Below are 23,410 nucleotides of genomic sequence, written 5' to 3' on the forward strand. Positions count from 1 at the left end.
ATTTTTACATGTAATGCCTAAGTGCACTAGCCATTCTTTTACCAGAGAAAACTGAAACTTCTCCTTTGAGATTTAATCATACAGCAACTGCTTCTCAGTTTTCAAATGTGTATGGGTTACTTAGTGAGATTTCAATATTTTTGGGGGGCAAAAATCTTATGTCCTAAGTACATAGATGTGTAAACAAGCACAGATTTCAACTTGTGGGATTGTGGGGAAAGAGTTTCCTTATAAACTTTAAAGTACTGTATAAATGTTAGCCATCAATGTCTTCAATAAATGATAGCAAATATCAATGAAAAAAACTGTAAAAGTATTAATCATACTGATTCATCCTTGTAGTTAAACAAATCCATCTCTTCCAGGAGAGTTTTCCTCAAAATTTTAATTCAGTTTCTTAATTTATTCATTAGCAATTATTAAGCACATTCTCCATGCAGAGCACTGTACTTGTTAATCAGGGCAATACAAGTTACAAATAAATCAATGTTCCAGACAGCATTGATCTTGAAATCTAGAAAGCAGATAAGACATTAACTTTCCTAAATATTTTGGTAAAGGAGAGAATCTCTAAGGGTCCACCCTTTTTCAATAGTTCTTTGGAAATGTATAATGATTGTAAGAGCTAGTTTCCACCTACTGAGGCTGCCTAGTATAGAGTACTTGTGATCTCTAAGAGTTAAGAGATAAACTTCTATCTAAAAAAAAAAAGGTTATTGGAGGCATCACAAATTATTCTTTTCTTTATATGCCCTTACAAAAGAGTATAGGAACATTCAGACATTAAATATTTTTAAAAACATGTTTATTGCATATGAATTACAAGTTTAGCTTGGACATCCTTGAATTATAATTTAAAAACTATATGGTATTATAATAGATTTAAATGTCAGGTGTTTTTGTCATTCACTGCCCAGCTATATTATTGGCATGCAATCAATGCTACATCATTTTTACACCTCCCACACTTAATACTTAATGATATATAGCAAACCAGCCTCCTACACAGCTAAACAACACATTTCTCATCAAGTTCAAATAAATGGGAACTTAACTGTAATCTCTACTCTCTTTCACTCAACTGAACTAGGAACAAAGAGACCAACCTACAAACAGTAAACACTGTGAAGGAATAGGGAGAGAAGGCTGATGTTCACTTTCTTGGAACTGAATAGCCATAATGGAACAAAGGGTATGCTGGTATTGGCAGACACATCTCAGAAGTGGGAACGACCAATAACTCATGAATAACAAGAAGTCTGCACTAACAGTTTTAATGAGTGCTCTAATGGTTTAATGGATGGCAATTTAATAGGATTTCGAGTAGAATCCTTCTGAAAGCTTGTCCTCAATAAATCTGTCATTGACAAAGACCTGGAATTCTTCACAGAATGGCTATAATATGGGGGCTTTATACACACAAAAATTAAGGCAGTTGTAATACTGTTATTACCATCCCTGCTGCAACTAATCTTCTAACTATTGTGACACAGATGGCTAACGGCTCAAAGTGGGGTATTACTCCTGAAAGACTAACCCATGTTTACCAAGAGGTAATGTTAGTTCATCAAAGTGATCATGGGGTCTATTATAAACTTCAAATTAATACTATATTAAGTGGGGAGAATAAAAGAATGAGTGATATTTGTCTGTCATCTCCTACGGCAGGTGACTATAAGTAAAATCCAGAATCCTTTTATGTCATTTCTCATTCAACACTTATATCATGAATTGTCTGTTTTGTTGCTCATTTGATGTTTATTTGCTGTTGTTTTTTTTTTTTTTGTTGTTGTTGTTGTTGGTTGGTTGGTTAATTGTTTTCTTACAGTTGTGGTCTATTTTAGAACTAGTCTATAAGCTTCAAGAAAACAGTTACTCTAATATATAACTTTCTGTATTTTCCTCTGCCCCACTCCCTCAGAGTCTAGCTCAATCGCTCAATGTCTAGAAGACACTAAAAGGTAGCTATTACCCCAAGATCACTCCTGACCAATTCTTTGCACTTCATACTTTATTGTCTCCTCTTGAAGAATGAGACATCACGCAACAGGAAAAGAACTGGATTTGTTGTCAGAGGATCTACATTCAAATTCCAGCTCCTCTCTTTGCTACTTCTATGACTTTGGGTGCAAGAAAATTATTTATTCAAGGCCCAAGTTCCTTCATTTCTAAACTGAGGGATGGGAACTGAATGGTCTGAGTTCCCTTCCAATTCTAATGTCCTATGATTTCATTTGCTGATGGCTTCACCAAATATTCTCTTGTAGCCTTACACATGAAACTTTTCTCCAGGCTTCTGTTGTCTCATTCGTAAAATGAAGGAATTAAAGTGTAGTAAGGTCATGTTCTCTTCCAAATCCTATGGCATATGCAGCTAACAGCAAAATTCTCTAGCTTTGTTCTATATTTACACCCTGTTGGGTAATTGCACTTGGATATCATACCATTACCTTTAAATTCAACATCTGTCTTTGTCATACTCAATAGCAGATGCTGCTCCTTAATTCTTTATTTCTGTTAATGAACCCTTCATTTTCTCACTCAGTTTCCAATCCTCTGCTTTAACTCTTCTTATTCATTCATTTCCTATAACTGATCAGTGACTAATACCTGGTAAGTCTTCCTTTGCCACGTGGATATCAAAGGTAGCCAACTCTTCATTCTCACTGCCTCTTATATTAAAGAGTGTGCTAGGACATAGATTCTAATTATAGTTCTTGTACTACATACTGTGGAACTCTAGGAAAATTGCTTTACTATGTGGGCTACAGCATCATTGTAAATAAAACAAGGTTGTTGGTTTAAATACTTGCTGAGGTACTACGTTCAGATCTTGCCTATGAGGCTTATTATATTATTTATTATTATATATATTATTATATATATTATATATATATTATATTATATATATTATATATATTATTATTTGGGCTTCAATTTCCCCATCTGCAAAATGTAGGTTAAGTTAAATGATCTCTGAGATCTCTTCTAGCTCTAAATCTATGATCCTATAATCCTTTCAAGCTCTAACACTTTGTGGTTTTAAAATTTTAATTCAAACCTTCATTGCTTCCCACTTGATCACTGCGGTTTTATGGTTATTATTTAGTCATTTTTATTCATGTCTGACTTTTCATGACCCCTTTTGGGGTTTTCTTGGCAAAGATACTGGAATGGTTTGTCATTTCCTTCTCCAAGCTCATTTTGTAGATGAGGAAACTAAGGCAAACAGGGTTAAATGACTTGCTTAGGGCCACACAACTAGTGTCAGGTCACATTTGAACATATTTGCTCCAAGACTAGTAGTCTATCTGCTATACCACCTGTGTATGTCCAATGACTAATCCAGTACCTTCCAAATTAGTCTCGCTGCCTGCCTTAAATGATTCCTTCTAGACATACTACATGACAATGCCAATTTTTCTGTTCAAAATACCACTCATCGTTATTACAGGCTGCCTAGTACCTTATTCTTTTATCTGGGACCCTCTACAATCTGATTCCAGTTTTTCATCTCTTGCAGGTGGTAATTAATCGCATGCTACTTTTTAGTTTGGCCAGCTAGATGATTCAGTGGACAGAGTACTGGGCCTGGGGTTAGGAAGATTCATCTTTATTCAAATCTGGCCTCAGTCACTTATTAACTATGTGACCCTGGGCAAGTCACTTAACCCTGTTTGCCTCAGTTTACTCATCTATAAAAATGAACTAGAGAAGAAAATTACAAACCACTACAGTGTCTCTGCCAAGAAAACCCCAAAAGGAATCACTAAGAGTCAAACATGACTGAAAAATAATTAAATATCTTTTTACATTTCTTCCTCTCTTGAATTGGCATTTAAATCTTGCTCTTTATTTTAACTTTCTATCTGTATTTGTAATTATAATTGGCTTTTTGAGAGTGAGGATAAGGTCTTGTATTTCTCTGTATCTTTTATAGTCCCTTTCACAAGGCCTCACAGGATAGATGTATAATACATATTTGCTCCTTAGCATCTTAGATTTTTATCTTATATTTTCCCTAAAAATATTTTCAGAGAAAAAAGTTATCATGTAATTCTAGAATTTTGGAACCAGAAGGAACTTTGGCGGATCATCTAGCCCAACCCTGTCATTTTCTAGGAGGACATGACTTTTGTGTTTCTTTGTCACCGTTTTACTCATTGGAGTGTGCAGATGATTCTTAGAATCAGTCTAAAAAAGAGCTGAACTTGTATATAGCCTGGCTGATCCATATGTTTAGTTCCTTTTCCTGATCAATACTGATAGCTGAGATAAATTGACTGCTCAGTGATCTGTATCGATTATCAAGGATGCCGAAAATAATGGATGGCTCATGCTACCATCCATTCATTCTGTAAAATAGAACAAGTCTTAGAGTGCTTTCTGGAGGAATAAAGGTATTCACTCCCAAGACATCACCGAGGAAAAATTAGATAAGACATAACCCAGACACTTTTCTCAAAATATGTGAGGACATCTGCATCTGGTAAAGACATTTTAAGAAACACAGGTAAGAGAATTTCAATATTCAAAACTCTGAAATATCATTGATTCAAGATTTTTGATGATAAGCAGTAGAATTTTAAGAAAAGCACTATTTATTATACAAGGCAGCATGGATTTAGGAAGATGAGCTCAAATGCAGACTCAGATGATCACTAGATGTTTGACTCTTAGCAAGTCTCTCAATCCCTGCCTTAATCCACTGGAGAAAAAAAAAGACCAACCATTATAGTATTTTTGCCAAGAAAACAAACAAAAAAGGTCCATAGGGTAATGAAGAACTGGACATGACTAAGCAACCAACAAAACCAAAAAAATGTTATTATCTTTCATTAGTTGATTTAAAACACTCACCCAGAAGTCACTCAGCAAAACAGTAGTCAGGTACAAATTCTGATATTAGCTATATTACGAAAACTCAGTTGGGAAAATGTTTGATAAACCCCACAAATAGGGTTGAAGCTATGTCAAAGTGGATAAGCTAGCCAATGAGAATGATGGAAGTAGGCAGTTATCACAGTGTGCTTGATTTTCTATTATCACTGAAAAGTAGTGCACTGAGAATAATACTTTGACTAGACATATTATACCAAGCTGGTTTTCAACTTTAAAGCCTGAAACATTTACTGATTATTCAAAATAAGGCAGATCATACCCACCATTCAAATAGGGATTTTAACCAAATTTCAGGCAAGATTTCATATCCCATTTTGTGGGAAGAAAAGCATAAGCATGAAACCTGGGAATCCTAGCAAAATCTAGATACTAAGGGGCCCAGCCTAAAATTTATCAAACTAGAAAAGCAGAAGTGCACAAGTGATTATTTTCTAAAAGAATACATTATATTAAAATTTTAAAACTTCCCCCTTACAATTTTGCCTTCATAATACTAGTATTTCCTTTGTTCTTGAGAATATTTGAAAATCACCAGCAGCTTTGTTTTTTTAGAGTCAATCTGTTTATTTTCTAGCTCAAATTATAATCCTTGGTCTGTGACATCACCATTGCTTGCAGTGGAAATGATTATGTATCAAAAACAAAAGATTATGCCTCTTTTCAAGAGAGAATAACAAAAGCAGATAAAGGCTTAAGAAGCAAAGAGGCTGTTTTCATGCAAATATTTTTATGATGAAAAGAGAGATAAGTACTAAAATACTATTTTTCATCCATTTTCTTGAAAGATATTTTGTATAAACCTTAATGAACCCTTCCTCATATAAGCTAAACTAGCACCTCTGTCAAAGACCCAGTTGGTGGTTGCCAGCTGGGGAATGGTCTGCAAAGAATCAGAAGAAAAAGACTTGAATCTGGGACTGGGACTTGAGACTAAATCCCAGAGTTTATTTCTTCAAAGAACAAACTTTATTCAATTTCTACAATGTACTCTAGCATTTTGCTTCAGATACAAACCCCTGATGGTCATAATGTTGCTCTTGCCATCACCAACAATCGTTGTATTTGCATGTCCACAGACCCTTAAATGATTTTATCTGATCAATCTTTTATTATTATCTCTATCCTTTGAACCTGTTCTTTCTTCTCCTGGTAACTAATCTTTTCACTTCTTACTTTTTTCCTAAAGTTATCACCCTTGCATTGACTACCATGTGTTTTCTTCTTTATCTTGAAAATTTATTGAATCAGTTCAAATCTACATTGAATTCTGCAACCAAGTCCTTCACTCATTACCCAATTACTAATCACGCCTTACCACACCTTAGATTGTATCTATGATCTGCTTCTTTGTTCTTATAGAAGAGATGTTAAATGAAATTGAAATCATGAAACCACACTGACTGAGTCCACTACAAATGAATGTTACCTTATTTCAATTGGGATTTCATTGTAGCAATTTTTTTATACTTTCATAATCCATTCACTTTTTCACCACAGTGGTTTCTTCAAACTCTTCAATTGCCTCTACTTATTGGGCATCTTGAACTGACTATCCTACAGACATTTTAAAACATATCTCCCTTCTCCCTAGAACCTGTCTTTTCTAAATTTCCCTATAATTGTGAAGGGAATCATTATTTTCCCAGTCACCCAGACTTGCAACTTCAGAATTAACTAATGATGCCTTTATTTATACACATCTCATGTATTCAATCTGTTCCTAAGTCTTATATATTTTTTACTTTCATATCTCCCATGTTTATCTCCTCTCTCCTCATACAATCCTACTCTCTTAGTTAAGGAATCTGTCTCATGGTTTATTAAGAAAAAAAATTAAGGTCATTTGTCTAGAGCTCTCTTTTTTCTCATCCTCTTAATCTTATATCACTTAGAGATCCTCTTCCCACTATCTCCTCTTTACCACTATTTCATACAAAGAGATCACAACCTTCTCCTTGTGAAGGTTGATCACTCTACTTGTACCCTTTATCATATTTAGTCTTTTCTAATTGAATGCCCCCTATATTATCCACTCTCTCACTAATAGTTCAATCCATCTTAATCTACAGATTACTTCTTTGCTACATACATCCAAAATCATATGTTCCTTATTCTTAAAAACACAATAAAACAAAAATTTCACTTTATCTGCATATGTCCGCCATTTCAAGGTTAAATTGCTTGAGAAAGCCACCCACACTATGTGTCTTCACTTCCTCTCTTCTCATTCACTTTCTAAATCCTCTATAATCTTATTTCTGATTTTCCATCATTCAATTAAAACTACTTTTTCCAAGGATTAATGTTAAATATAATTTCTTTTTTACTTTCTCATATTTTTTTTTTTACTTTTCCTGTAATCTTGGACACTATTGATCACTCTCTTCTGCTTTATAATTTTTGCTCTAAGTTTTCACAATATGTTTCTCTTCTGGTAATTTACCTACCTGTTTGACCATTTCTCTGTCATTTTTGCTGAATGTTTAGCTTTGAAATAGCTACTAAATGAAATGGTCCTCTCTTTTCCATCCAAATTGTCTCATTTGGTGATCTCATTAGTTTTTATGGGTTTAATTATCAATTCTATGCAGATGATTCTAGTATCTATTTATTTCTCTTTGGTGGTGGTTAGGTGACTCGGTGAATAGAGTGCTGGGCCTGGAGTCAGGAAGACTCATTTTCTTAAGTTCAAATCTGGCCTCAAACACTTACTACTGTGTGATCTTGGGCAATTCATTTAACTCCATTTACCTCAGTTTCCTCATCTTCAATAAGAGCTGGAGAAGAAACTGGCAAATCACTCCAGCATCTTTGCCAAGAAAACCCCACATGGGATCACTGAAAAGGATGAAACAACAATAAATTTTTTTCTCAACTCCATTTCTTTATCTCCAGCTACCTATTAGACATCTAATAGGTGTCTATAGACATCTGAAACTGAATCTGTTATCTCTGCTCAGTCTCCTACAAAATCTCCACCCTTCTAAACTGCCCTATTATTGCCAAAAGAATTAGTAGTCACACACCATTCAGGCTCGCAACATTTGTGCTTACCCTACATATGCTATCTATTTCTTAGTCTTAAGGTTTCTCCTCTTCCCCCACATCTTTTCTCCATTCTTATAGCAACTACTCTAGTATAGGAGCTCATTACTTCATGTCTAAACTATTGCAATTGTCAGCTATTTAGTTTCTTTGCTTACAGTCCATCCCTATTCTATTCCACCCTCCACTCAAGTTTTATATTGATCTTCCTAACATACAGGTTTGAACATGTCACCTTCTGTTCAATAAATTCCAGCCTTCTTCCCAATTTCCTCCAGGATCAATGATAAAATCCTTTGTTTAGCTTTTAAAACTCTTCATTACCTTGCCTCCTTTCTACCTTTCCAGCCTTTTGCTTTTCTTTGTATTATTAGGACTTAGCATGGTACCTGTGACATAATAAGTGCTTATTAAATGTCTATTGACTGACTTAATGCTTCTATAACCTTGGGGCAGTCCATTTTTTTTTTTCTATGAGCATTAGAACTACCAGGAAATTCATAGTTTTCTAAAACCCTTATCAGCTGTGCCAAATAACTATTATATTTTCAATCTGTGTTTTTATATGGAATGAGAAAAATGCTTGTTATTGTCATTTGGCCTGGTTTGTGGGTTTATACACAGAGGCAGAATGGTATTATGGGTGGAATCCCATCCTTGGAATTAGAAATATATGACTTCAGTTACTTCCTCTGACATATTCTAGCCATGTAACCACTTTTTTTTTTCCCATTCAATGCCAAAAACCACTTGTTGAGATCCCAAACAAGTTGCCAGTCTGCACAAATAGAGGGAATTTCCTTACTAAAAATTACCTATATCAACAAAATGTCAACTACAGACTGCAAATAATATTTTAAAAAGTCAATATAGTTAAATGTAAGTAGATTCATGTTTTTAAATATGTACATGTTGATTTCATTTGAATCTGTCATGAATTCAAATCTCTAGACCTAAGATTCCTCATCATTAAAATAAGGAGTGGATTAAGTAATTTCTAAATCCTCTTCCAGCTACATTTCATGCTCTTATTTGAACTCACTCTCTGACCCTCTGTCTTTTCATCTACAAAATGACTATAGATTAGGTGAACTTTAAAGTCTTTTCTAATCCCTAAAATCCCGGTTTCCTATATTTTTCTAAATATTACTGTATGATAGAAAGCTGTTGTTACAAAGTTTAAATCTGGATGTTGGAGAGGTCTGCCTAAGAACTGCTGTCAAGATACATATGAGAATATCAATGAATAGAAAGAAGGAAGAGCCCCTAAAGTTTTGTTTTGCTGGAAATCTTTATTGTATTCATTTATTTTTTTTTTATTTTTTTCCTCCAGTCTTTTCTGATTGTAGGGCTCATGGATAACAATCCCCCATGGTTGAAAGTTAAGGCCAAAACCACTTACCTTTATGAATTCAATACCATATTGCCTTAAATATGCATCTCTCTTGGATAACTTTACTTATTGATTCTCATTTGCTACAATGATTTATCTACTTCAAGGTCATGGACAGGAGGTAGATTCATTGCAACAAATAAATTATGCTAAAATGAAAACTGGCATGTGAAGAAATGTTATATCTATTTATCTAATCCTAAATTTTCCTGGGATGAGGGTGGTGATATCTCAGGGTTTATTATTTGAAATTCTCTTCAAATAGCATAAATGTTATATGTTAACTTGTTGAACTCATGATACTATGCCTTTAATAATGCATTGAATCATTCATTTAAACTTGAATAAAGTGTAAGGTTAATGATACTGGGATCATGGGAGAAATTAAAGCATGAAGCATGTCTGTACTTTCTTGCCAAGCCAGGAAAAGGGCAAATGGTCTGGCAAGTCTAAAGTGTCCTTTTATTTTTTGTGACTTCTGGAAACTATTTCTCTAAATTCATTGGCAAAATCTTTGAAGATGATTTCATGTATATGAATGTGTACTTTAAAAAGAATTCCTGTCAATTGCCATCCCTTTAATAGATTTGTGAAGCCTAATTTATTTCAAGGAATGGATTTTCTTTTCATTACAAATATTATTCACCGGAATTGATAATCTACCTACTTATTTTGAGCAGCCAGGCACCTTGCCAGAACATGATTTCAACTTTCTCGAATCCTTAGTCACAACTTCAAGCTAACTGTTAACCACCAACCACAAAGCGTCATGTTAAGAAATATGAAAATGATGTAGAGCTCCTCTGACAAATTTATAACTAAATATATACATATCTTTCCATTCCTTTCTTGTTCTTCTTTTCTTCTGCCTACCCAACATATTCTAGTTTCCTGATGAATTGGTTTTCAACATAGAAGCCAGTGGCAACTAATTTGCGATCTTCTTCTGTATGGATTGAATTTTATAATTTCAAGCATGAGACAAAACCAGAGGCTAAATGCACTTGAATCACACTATTGGGATATACAAGTATGAATGCACGTCTGTGTCTGTGTGTACATTAATAGGCAGTATGTGTACATTAATGTGCAAATATGTAAAATATTTAGAGCAGTAAAGTCTATTTTACTGAAAATATTTTTATTTGCTTTTACAAATTGTGACTTTGTTTTGATGGCTTCTGATGTCTTGATTGCTGTTTCATGGGTCAAAAATGTTCTTGATAAAAGAATTTATATATATATATATATAATATATATATATATGTATATATGCATTCTGCTCTTATAGTGGATCTAAGTATAGGGCTCTACAGGAAGTTAAAGCAGAAAAAAAATTATGGGGAGCAGATAAATGAACTTTTCGATTGTTCATACTGCCAGAGGTTGTAGAAAATACTTAAATGGAAGTCTCATGCCTTACATTTAGGCTCTGGTTTAGATGTTTATTATTTTAGCATGTCTAAACACATTGTTTCTCTCTTCTGGACCTTAATCTCTTTAGGCAAAATGAGGTGCACTAGATGGAATGATGGCAAGTTGAAGCAAACAGTTGAATTTAGAAACCTAAGAATCTAGATTAAAATGCCAACTCTTCTGCTGTGTGACTTTGGGCAAGTGATCTACTTTCTCTGAACCTAAGTTCCTTACTTATAAAGGAAGGAAGGAAATAAGCCTTTATTTAAAGCGCCTACTATGTGTCAGGGACTGCTAACTGATTCACAAATATCTCATTTGTGAGCTCAACAACTTTGGGAAATAAGGAAATAATAGTTGAGGAAACTGAGGCAGACTTGCCCAGGGTAACACACTTAGTAAGTATTTAAGGCTGAATTTGAATTCAGGGTTTCCTGATTCTAGGTCCAAAGTACTATTCCCTAGTTTACCTAGCCTCCTAGGGCTAGGGAAACTAGATAGTCTATAAATTCTGTTCAAGTATTATCCCATTACAAAAATTTTATAACACTCTTCCTGGATCCTCATTTTATTTTTATCATTTATTTATGTATCTTTTGCCCCTTGCAGAATACAATCTTTTTGAGGTCAGGGACTATTTTTTTTTTATTCCTAGCACCTAGCACAAGGCCTTGCATGCAAGAGATGATTAGTTTAGTAAATATTCATTGAATTTAAAGGATGTCTAAAAGGAGGACAAAAATCTTCTTTCTAAATATTAAGAACTTTTTCTTGAATAGCTGTCAAATGGGAATTTGGTCCCATCCTGAAGGGGTAAAATGCACTGAAGAAAGGTATGAAAGATGGAAACAATCTAATTATAAACATCAAGATATATTATTTGTAAATTAGGAGAAACAAAATACTATGCAAGATGAAGTGCTTATAAAATTTGATATATGGTATTAATGAAAAATGTGTTTATAAGAAACTGAAAATATATATTAGAAAAAAATGATTCTAACAACCTTAAAAAAGGGTTAAAAATCTCTAAACTGAAAGGACTAGCAAGAATTTTTCTTTTTCAGAGAAAATATACCTTACTCCTTTACAGGAGCAGCACACTGTATATACTGTCAGTTTCAGGTGATATATTATTAGTTAACTTTACTGAACTTATGCCCCATACCCCTTTCTTATTTGTATTTATCCTTTGATATTGGGCATGACTCTTCGGGGAAGGGATAAGAGAAAGATATACTGGAAAGTGAAAGTTAGATAAAAACAAAGCCCATTAATAAATTTTTAATATTTTTTCCTTCAAAAAAAACCTTGAAAAGTAAAGAAAAATTCCACAAGCTTCTTAAACAGGAGTTATGATTGATGGATTCACCATTAAACTCACCCAGTAGATGAGGCTTTAATTAGGAGCAAACATGAAATTTTTGGTAAAAACCATATTTTCCAATTGCCATACAAATTTTGCACATTAAAACTTTATATTCCTGTTAAGGCATTGCTAAATCTCCCCAGTGCATGTAATTTCTCCTACTCTTATGTCTACTCCTTACTTAGTGTTTTAAGCAGAATAGGTATCCAAAGCCATTCTAGTCAGACAGAATGAATTCCAGAAGTTGAACTACTGAGTGATGATTTTTTTGTTTAAAAAAAAATATATACAAAAGACCATCTCTTAAAGTCATCAAAGCATGGCAATCTGTTGGGCTTGATGCTGATGAATTAAAAAAAACAATCCTTGCTATATCAAATTAATGGTTAACCAAACACAGACTTATGCCCAATAGGATTGTTGAAAAATGACAAATTATTCTATGTTGTAGAAAAGACATGGTATGACCTCTCATAGAGGCCCATCCCCCTGTCAGGAGAAGTATGAGTCTGAAGAAATTTGAAACAGGAAATTCAGAATCATTCTATCATCATTTTAAGGTCTAAGTTTAGAATGAATGGACTAGTTGCCACCAATCAAAAGATGCACTTAAAGCAGCATCACAATAATTGTCTTACTTTGTGAAATTTCCTTCTGTCTCTGACAAGTAGGACAGTAAGGAGATAGGGTGGGAGAAGAGATAGAAGGGTATATTACTTATAATTAAGTCTTGGAAGTAAAGGCATATTTATGCCACCTACCTACTACTTTACCTTTTTACGAAAATCAATTCTTGAGACTGGAAGAAAAAAAAAAAAACAGATTATCCAGAGCAGGCATTTAAAAAATGGTATTTGTGATTGATAGACTTTTTTCTCAGCCTTTATATGCATAGCCTCCCTATAGGGCTTATATTTTAAAATATAAGCACAAGACAACAAGAATTGAAAAACTCTTGATATACTATATGCTATTTGGATTAAAAAATGTGGCCTTAAGAATAATGGCTTCTGGGATTTGAAATGGCCTTCTAGCACACTTCATTAAAGACCACCTCCAACCTCTTCTTTCACCCATTCTTTCTTCCTTGGGAAAATGGCAGTGCTTTGTTGTATGGTCACTGTTTTGGTCATAAAGCATTTTTGTCCTCTGTATAGTGAAAAATTCAATGTTTACCATTGGGAATGGTGAGACTAGTTCATGAGGGAGAAAAAATACCTTCTTAGCATTTTGTAGAAAAACCTCAGGTTTTTCCCATGGATAGTCATGTGGTGAAAATTAGTAACTGTGATTTCTTCACAGTAATTTTCTGCATATGTGTTATTGTTCTAGTTAAAGACTCAGACTATAGGAATCTGTCCTCTGGCCAAATTGGGAAAACAAGCTATATAAGGTTTAGTCTAGAGCAAAAAAACAGTCCTGAATAAGTCAAGGGTCTTTCTAGCTTTTCATGTTTCTTCTGTGGGTCTCAATATGTTTTATTATTCATAGGGAAAATAATGCATCCTTTCCTTCAACTTGCTTCCCTGGGATGTTGTGAAGACTAATCAGATAGGAACAGCAAGATGATTTAAGCTTGTCAGGGAAAGGTACTGAGCAAATACCTGCTGTTATTAAAACAGAAAGACAAGGGAACAATGCTGTGAACATTACAAATAAGAGACTTCATTATCATCTGGAGAGACAACAGTTGAGAGATTATTGCCTTGAGTAAGGGAGAAAATTATTAACACATTCAGGATGCTAACTGGTAGGAGACATATGAGTTTATCTTTAGTTGTCTTCAGGATCAAAGATAATTCACACCCATAGAGTTTAGTAAAGAAGTTATGCCTGTGTTTTATAATGTGAACACAGTAACTTAAAGACACCCTTCAGAGACTTCCAGAGTACCATAGAGATCTTTTTTCTTTTGACAAGTATGAGACTGCTTTGCATGAAAGACTTAAATAAACTAGATCTTTGCATTACAGATTTCAAAACTGAATGCGTTCTCTTCTTTTTCAATACACACACATCCATATGTGTGTGTGTGTGTGTGTGTGTGTGTGTGTGTGTGTGTGTGTGTACACTTATGCACACATATATCCTCTTTTGGGTATTTTAAGCCCTCCATAATCTGACTCTTCTTTTCTATTCTGGTCTTTTAAACACTTATTCCCCTTTGTGCACTCTGAGACTCAGCCACATAGGTTTTCTTGATATATCTCACCCATGACACTCTATCTCCTAGCTGCATTTACATTAACTGTCTCTCATACATGGAATTATCTGCCCCTTCAGTTCCACTTTCAATATTCCTATACCCAGGGCCACAGAAGGTCCTCTTGGTCTCCTCAGCTACAATGATCTTCTGACTACAATGTGTATACCATGTACATGTGAAGATATTTACATACAGTCTTCTCTGTTAGAATGAGAGCTCCTTGAACATGAAGGCATTTAAAGAGGGAGGATACCTATAAGGAATAAAGGAAAATTTCCCCTATGGTAGTTGGGATAGGAAAAAAAGAGTAGTAGTTACGTTCTATGCCCAGACCCCTGAATTGAATTTTCAGAAAATGGGCAATCATAATTCAAATACTGCCAGTAGTCTGTAATGGTCATATGTGTAATATATACGAGTTACTATAAGTCCAATCCATACTACATATTGCTGGTGAGCTCACATGTGTACCACTTTGCACACACACACACACACACACACACACACATACACACACACACACACACACACACACACAAAATGAAAATCTTTCAATGTCTCATTGCCATCTCAATAATAAAATCCTAATCCTTAAATGGAAACTAAGTTATATACAACCTGGCACTTACAAGTTTCTCTCTAACCTTGCTACCTCAATCACTCTAGTCAAGATGCATTGTCTTATTCCATCGAATACATGTCTTCCTATATTTATGTTTTTGTTTATACCACTCATTATGCTTTGAATGCTTACTGTTTTCTTTATATCTCAGACTTTTCTTAGGTTCAAAACCTACCTCAACTGCTACCTTCTCCACAGGACCTTGCCTGATAGCTTTTGCTAATCACCATGATTTTGAATAATCATCCATAGTGATCTCCCTCTGTTTCCAAGTTGGGCCAAGCATAGTTGTGTCTCTGTTCCAAGCTGATGTTGATGGTGACTTTTTTTTAGAGAATAAAAATCACTTTCCTACTTTATGAAAGAGAACACTGAGGCAATTGGCTAAGGTCAGATACCTATTATGTTTTAGAACTAGGATTGAAATCCAGGTCTTGAGATGGTCAAATGTGATAGTTTTCCAGTCAATTTAATGAAATGACCTAGAAATTAAGGAAATGATTAAGGAAAATTTTTCATTTATGATTATTCACAAAACTTTGCTGGGAATTTTATACCAACTTTTAGAATACAGGAATTATATTCTATTAAAACTGTAATCAGCAGGACTGTGTATACTATGGTTTAATGTTCCTAAAGTGTATATGGGGCATGAAGTATAAACTGGGTTGTTTTCCATTTTAACCTGACTTTCATCAAGCAGTGTCCCACCAAAATAAGCAAGCTCTCAATCAATGTTTGTTGAAGACAACAAGTACTTTGCCAAACAATTAGTTATAACCATGCAACTATGGGAGTGGACTGAGACTGGAAAATCACCTAACTTTAACCTCTACCACTTCCTTCATCTTTGGCAAGACTCTAAGCTAAATTAAAGAAGAAAGTATTATAGGACAGAACATTAGATAAACCAGCTTAGCATTCTGGTTTTGACAATAGTACTAATTCATTCTTCTGGAAGATCCTGGTAGCTGCTTTCTGAGATGTTATTTTCTGACAATTAAAAGCAAACAAACAAACAAACAAACAATTTTCAACCACTACACATTTACTATGCAAGGCTATTGTTATGCTATTGCATACCAGCCTACTGAGAACATGATCAAACTGGTCAAAACTTGCCCACCTATTAGGGTTTAACATTGACCTAAAGACTAAAGCCAACATGAAGGGATGAAGAAAATGTCTCAACACATTTACATGTGCATTCTCCTTTCCTTGACCTTAATAAAAGAAATGTATCTCTCTCACATATCCTCCACTGACACATTTCTTTTAGCAATAGGCTGGTGCAAATTAGTAGTCAGTTCCACTTGAATGATTCAACAATGGACTATGCATTGTATTTTTGAAGGTAAGTTCCATTTTGCCATTTATGCAGTGTAGCAGACTTAACATGGGTCATAAAAGGGCTCTTTTCCTCACATTTTTTTTCTTTAACACATAAAGTAATTTAAAGTAAGTTATTTTAAAATTTTCAAGATGTCTGCTGTTTATTTCAATTTTCCTTCTTTCTTTCATTAGAAAGAAATTTTTAAAATTAAAAATTTAAATTAAAAAAAGTAAAAAATAATTTTTTAGATGTGAAAGAGAACAGCTTAAATTCATGCCTTCCCTTTAATAACCCAATGGTCATTTGACACCAAGAAATTTCACTAAATTCTTTAAGAATGTGCATTAATATTTCAGAAGTTAATATTTTAAATATTTCCCCTCTATATTCTCTCAGCCCTCATCAGCTAATATGGTTCTATAATTTCTCTTATGAAACTGTATTCTCTTCTAGTGATTCAGTATTTCACCAATACAAGTACTGCCTCCACTGAAAGATATCTTCCCTCGGTGTATTAATTAATTTGGTTCTCAAATGAAAGATATCTACCTTATTCTCAGGCCTATTATCAAAACAGCTTGTGTTTACCTAGAACAACTCCCTAGAACTCAGTGTACTTGAGCCTATAAGGTAGAATCTGGGAAGTTCAATGGATAGACAAAGACATATCATGGTCTGATTCTCTAGTAATTTCAATTAGAAGGTCTTTTGACCAGTTTTCTCTTATTCTGGCCCCAGAATTAATGGGAACAGCTTTCAAACAGACTGGTTTGAACTTATATTTTCTCTATTACTTTCTTGAATCTAAATCACCAACAAAATAAAACACCAAACCCTGATTTATGGCACTTTCCAATTTCCAAGATGTAAATTATTACAATAAAAATTTATAATTGGCTTGCATGGTTTGAATTGTAACTCCAGCCCATACCAGCATCTATCCAATAATTAATTTTTTTTTGTTCTCATTCTGTATCTGTGGTTTCAACAGCAAAGGCAAGTCCTCAATTCCTTCAAAGAATGCAGATGAGCAAAAAGTTTTTTAATTTACAACTTAGTAAGCCTGGGATCATTGAATGTTTAAGTGACTTGCCCAGGTGTCACAGATCTGGCTTGGATCAAGGATAGCATTAGCACCCAGTTCATCCTGAGATCCAGTTTTCTCTCCTTATTAAAATTCTGCCTCTCAATGATTATGTTAAACAAAGTATAAGTATTAGAAAGTAATAAAATGTCTATTTTTTGGAATTCTTAATTACAAACAAAACTAACAATTTTATTTAAACAGATGATAATAAGTAAAATGATTTCTTCTTAGCTAAGAACTGTGACCTAATGCATAGTATGGGATTCTTAATCTAAGCATCACTGATGAATATCCATTCACATGGATATTGTATTACAGCACATCTATGCATCCAGAGGATGAATGCTTTAATTATAAGTCATCATAATGATGGACTGGAAAGAACCTTTGAAAGCTATCTCATGTCAGTGGCTACTAGAGTCTTTAGACCAGTGGTCCTCAAACTTTTAAAATAGGGGGCCAGTTCACTGTCCCTCAGACTGTTGAAGGACTGGACTATAGTAAAAACAAAAACTCCCACTCTGTCTCCGCCCCTCAGCCCATTTGCCATAACCCAATGGGCCACATAAACGTCCTCAGAGGGCCACATCTGGCCCACGGGCCATAGTGTGAGAACCCCTGCTTTAGATCATAGATGACTAACATTGTAAATTGTAGCAGCTTTAAAAGAGTACTTCTTATCTTTAGTTCAATGAATGTCATTAGGATATCGTTACATGTGGAATTTTCTGATGAGGTATAAGTTACTATAGTGAACAAAGTAATTTTTCATGCTTAATAGGTGCTGTCAACTACTATATGTTGATAAAATACAACATTATGTTCTGTGGTATCAGCAAATACCTATACTAATCTCTAAATCATTGGAGGGGAAGGGAATTTAGAAATTATCTAATTCAATACCCTGGTTTCTTAGATAAGAAAACTAATTTAGTCCAATGAGGGGCTTGACCACTGTCCCATTACAAGTTAATGGTAGAATTAGCATTAGAAACTTTGTCTCTTTCTTTCCACGTCATAGTTTCTTCTATAGTAATAGGTTGTGGAGAATAATTCCATGGGCTAATTATGGGGAATAAATATTGCTCTTCTACCTAAGCTAACACATGGATAATAACAACAAGGACAAGAATAATAAAAATTTAAGGTTTGTAAAGCACTTTTGAAATCTCACTTGCTCTTCAAAACTCTGGAAGGAAAGGCACTGTTATTTTCCTCATTTTACAGAGGAGGAAACCGATGGAGAAGTTAAGTGATGGGCTTAGGCAGGATTATACAGCTAGCAAGTATTTAAGGCAAATGTGAACTAAAATCTTGTAGACATAAAGTCCAACCCTCTATCCACTGCACCAGGCAGTTTTCCACAATTAAATATTTGTAACTATATTTTTTTTGAAAAAAGAAAACTTCTAATAACTTCTCATTTGAGATACTAAAAAAAAAAAAAAAAAAACCTCAGAAAGATGCTGATCAGGTAAAAATTTCAATTAGTGAAGAGATAATTCATATTTATGCAAGCAGTATCTCTCAAAGACCTGGCTGTCTCTCCTAAATCCCAATCTGCAACCTGAAGCCCAAAGCTCTGAAGTACCTAGGAATGACTTCAGCAATATATCATTTTAAGTGCTCCATTAAAATTAGGAGTGAGCAAAGAGAAAGAGATAAGCAAGAAATCATTTGGGTGAGCCAAAACTAATTTATATTCCAATATTGTATTTTGTTTTATGTAAATTTATACTAGACGAAGAGACCTGAATTATGTCCAAGTTCAAAGGTATTTTATTCATAATGATCCCGTTTTTAGGGAATATCATGATGATGAAGCTCAAAAGGAAGGTAAATGACTTGTACTATCAGGTCATGACTGTCACTAGTTATTTGGGGTCTCAGGTCTTTTGAGTTCACAAACAGGAATATTTCACCATACTAAGTTGTCCAAAAACTAAGAAGAACAAATTGTGTTTTTTTTCCTTCCCAAACTCAAGGAGCTCCAAAACAAAATATATTTCAAGAAAGATAAAGTGCTTTAAAATCGCAATCTTACTAAAAAAAATAAATGATATTTTGGAAAAGCACCATCCCTGTGTAGCAGAGATATTAAAGCTTTGTGGTGAGAAAAAAATGTTTTCAAGATACCAATGAAAATGATACTCATACACTTACTCATAAGGGAAGAGTCAAGTGAAAACCATCCAAATATTAGAGACTTACTCTATTGTTTCTCACAAAAGATAACTTTCTCAGTAGACATTGTTTACAAAGAATTCAGGGTATGATTTCATTCAAATTTGAAATCTAGCATTCAAGGTTTATATTGGTGAGTACTGGAGAAGGTGAATTAGAGGGTAATCATTGATAATTAAAAGGTACTCTGCATTTTAAAAAAAAAAGTCTCATATTTAATTATGCTTACAATGGATAATGGAAAGATAGCAAGTCACTGACTTGCTATGTGACTGTGGGCAATTCATTTCCCTTAGCTGGATCTCTAACATAATTAATAGCCACATAATTAATGTTACGTTGGAGCAGATTTTAACATTCCCTGATAACTCCATAAAAATATAAAATGACTTCTTTCTACCTCTAACTAAAGGTAGTGTGTCCTGGCTCCAACATATCTACTTGTGTGATGACCACATTACTTCTCAGGTATCTTCTGTCTTCATGAAATGAGTTTAGAGTAAGTGACCTTTGAGGTCCCTTCCCCCTTGATATTTATATTTCTATAATATTAAACAGATGAAAGTTGAAACTCCACACAACTTATACAGAACACACATCCTGCATAGTATACCTGCATTGTGGCCTAAATATTTTTTAAAATTGTAACATTACCATACAATTGTGGCATTTTTAGTCCATGGAAGACTGATACAATGTACCAATATACAACTTTCTATTATATTTTGTCATTTAATGGAGATTCTAATCTACTTCCCCCCAAAAGAAACAAGTAAAAAACCAATAAAAACATTTCAGTACATGTACAGTTGATACACATCATATATATGAATATATATTCCATGTACATCTTTATATTTACATATATATCACTTTGGAATTTATGATACATTGGCTATATAGTCAGGAGATTTGAGTTTCAGTTCCTGGTTCTTATACTTAATATGTATAACTTGGAGAAAATCATTAATCTGTTTCTCAGTTTCCTCATAAGTGAACTGAGCATTTTAATGGTTGTACTACATCATAGGATTGTTAAAAGGAAAGAACTTTATAATCCTTAATGTTTTATAGAAGTGTAAGTTATTATTATCAAGGCAGTGTTTTGTTGAAATCCAAATAGTAAAAGATTAATCAAATCCATTAAATAATCTATAATGAATGAGAACCAATCACACTTTTTATGAAAGCAACTAACATGCAGAAGTATGATCTCTTTTCAAAGTTGGTTATTTCATTAGCATACATTTTATTTCTCTTATTTGCCATTTCTTATGTTGTAATAGTATTACATTACATTCATATATCACAATTTGTTCAGAAATTCCTGATCAATGGGAACCCATTTTATTTCCATTTTTTAAGCAAATGCTTTATAATAGATCCTAGCACTGCCTAATGACTTGTAAAAACAAAACCACTGAAGGAAGTTATTTTCAGAAATGTGGTCAAAGAAAGAGAAAGTCAGGAGAGTATTACAATGCATCAGAATATTGAGAGCATTACCTCATACTCCTGGGAAAACTTCAGGTTGTCATTAGCTTTCAACCTTTCAATATGATCAGCAAGTTCCAAAATCGGTATGGGAGGATGGCTAGCCATGCCTGTTAAAATGAAACAAAGGGACGTGTTTTGAAAACTCAATGTAAAGGCTGATAACAGTTCCAAAATATAGAAAATAACAATAGTTAGAAATGGCTAGAAATATGTAAGTAGTTAAGATGTTTTATGTGAGAAAGCAGGCAGATAGTTTGGTTACTCAAAGCAGGACATGCATGTCGCTGGAGGGATGAGTTTTGAAGCCAAATGAAAAGTCACCAAGCATGATCCCCAAGCTCACATTCCTGGTGTAAAAGAAAGCATTATTGTGCCATGACTCAATGAAGTTAGCTAGGTGGGGGGAAATGAGACAGTTAGGTCTGATGTTGACTTCTGCTTTGAGTAATAACTTATTTCAAACTCCTTCTCCTGCACTATGTGAGATGGAAATTGCATGGAATTGAATGGTGAAAGGTGAATTTATAAAACAGATACTGAAGAAAGCCTAAAGAGAGACAGAATAGTATTTAACAAAAGAAAAAAAAAGTGAATTATGTATAATCAAGGAAAACTAACTTGGATGAAGGTTACTGGCGTAACCGGATACACCTGAACCTGCAAAGGAAATGATGGTGTAAATAAAACAAAACATAAGTAACCCTTTTCATTTTGTCAAAAATGAAATGGAGAGGTTGATACTTAAAAGGAGATGATGAGGAGGAGGAGGAAGAGGAGAATGAGGAAGATTGATAATGATAATGTTCATAGGTTTGGAGGTTTCAGTTTACATTCTGAATAGAATTGGAACATTTTACAATGTTTTTGTGTCAGTGTTTCATGAAAGCTCGAAGTGACTCACATTCACATGCGACTATGGACAACTAGAGAAACATGCATCACTGTTCATAGACAAGAATTCACTGGAGACAAAAATCAGACACCAAACAATTAGACTTTCAAAAATGTTTTCACTTGTAGCAGATTGCAGTGATAGGGGATAGAGTTCTCCTGGCCACACTAAGAGATTTATGGGCTTTGGCCCGAATGACCATTATCAACCCCCAGGGATACCTACAATCTACTTCAGGTGTAAACATCTTTGTCTGCTCATAGAAAAACTAGTTGCAAGAAAGTGAGCAAATGAAGGCAAAGGCACAGAGACAGAAGAAGACACAGAGAGAAAGAGACAGGGATATAGATGTGGGGCAACTAGTACAGGGGGCCAGCTGACAATATGCCAGTTTAATGGACTCCTAATAAAAAAAAAAAAGATCCACAATTATATTTGATGATTCCCTCTACTCCCATATCCTTTTGTTCTAAGACCCCCAAATGTTTTGTTTTTTATTTCTTCCTGATTACTTTTAGTATATACAGAATGGAATGAGACTGCTGACTCATCACATATAGAGAGAAAACACAGCTGGCTACAAAAATCCGAACTAGTGTACCCCAACAAAGTCTTTGAGGTGACAAAAGGAGAAACAGAAATGAGTGAGGGGCTCAAACTGGAAGTCATGTTGACAATTCTCTTATGTCACTGTAAATCTCTGGAAGGCATTATTCAATGGAATGTCTATTTTGTATGTCAACATGACTGGGTCATTATTTTTGACCATTTTAAAAGTTGTGCTATGTTTGATTGTCACCCAATAGTGTCCTTATGAAAGGCTACGATCAATTGCCTCTAATATTTTGGTTCCAATAGAACAAGTAGAAATATTTCCCTTCTACAATGATACATATAGTGCTACTGTGAATTGTGAATTAATACTGATATTAATGAATATGATGATATGTGGCCAGTCAACCAAGGACTAAGTGGAAGACCCAATCAAAGATGATGTTTCTTGAATGTGGAAGTTCCCACACTGATATTCATACCAACTAATAGATTTGGAGCCCCGTTTTGAAGGTCCCCATTTAGATGGTACTCATCTAAGTTGAGTTATAGAAATGTCATTGGATTTGGTGGCGTGACAGTGATACAATAATTAAAGTGATCTCATCCAGATGAAGCACCCCCAATGGAAAGTATGAAAGTGAAAAGGCACAAAAGACTCTAGGCTTATTCAAATATGGAAGTGGACTGATGAGGACATCCATAACAGTGCTTGAACAGAGAAAATAATAGAGACAAAGATGTTTAGACCTTTTCGAGCGAATCGTGGGAGAGAGTTATTATCATATAAGGACTGAGTGGTAGTTTGGCTAGAGAGGGAGGACACAGAGCCAATCAGAGAGGCGTAGGGGACTGAATTACTGCTCAAAGCTGTAAAAAGTAAAGCCAATTGGAGATGGGAAACAAATTAGT

General features: G+C 34.3%; 1 protein-coding gene across 1 annotated transcript in view; it reads right to left on the bottom strand.

Moving 5' to 3' along the window:
- PTPRD (protein tyrosine phosphatase receptor type D) overlaps positions 1–23,410 on the bottom strand; it is a 2,806,204-nt gene that overhangs the window by 102,809 nt on the left and 2,679,985 nt on the right. The window contains 1 exon segment of the mRNA XM_074282898.1: positions 21,064–21,161. Within this exon segment, the coding sequence (XP_074138999.1) occupies positions 21,064–21,161 (98 nt within the window).

The sequence above is a fragment of the Sminthopsis crassicaudata genome, chromosome 1 (genome assembly GCF_048593235.1).
Source record: "Sminthopsis crassicaudata isolate SCR6 chromosome 1, ASM4859323v1, whole genome shotgun sequence".
NCBI classification, from domain to species: Eukaryota; Metazoa; Chordata; class Mammalia; order Dasyuromorphia; family Dasyuridae; genus Sminthopsis; species Sminthopsis crassicaudata.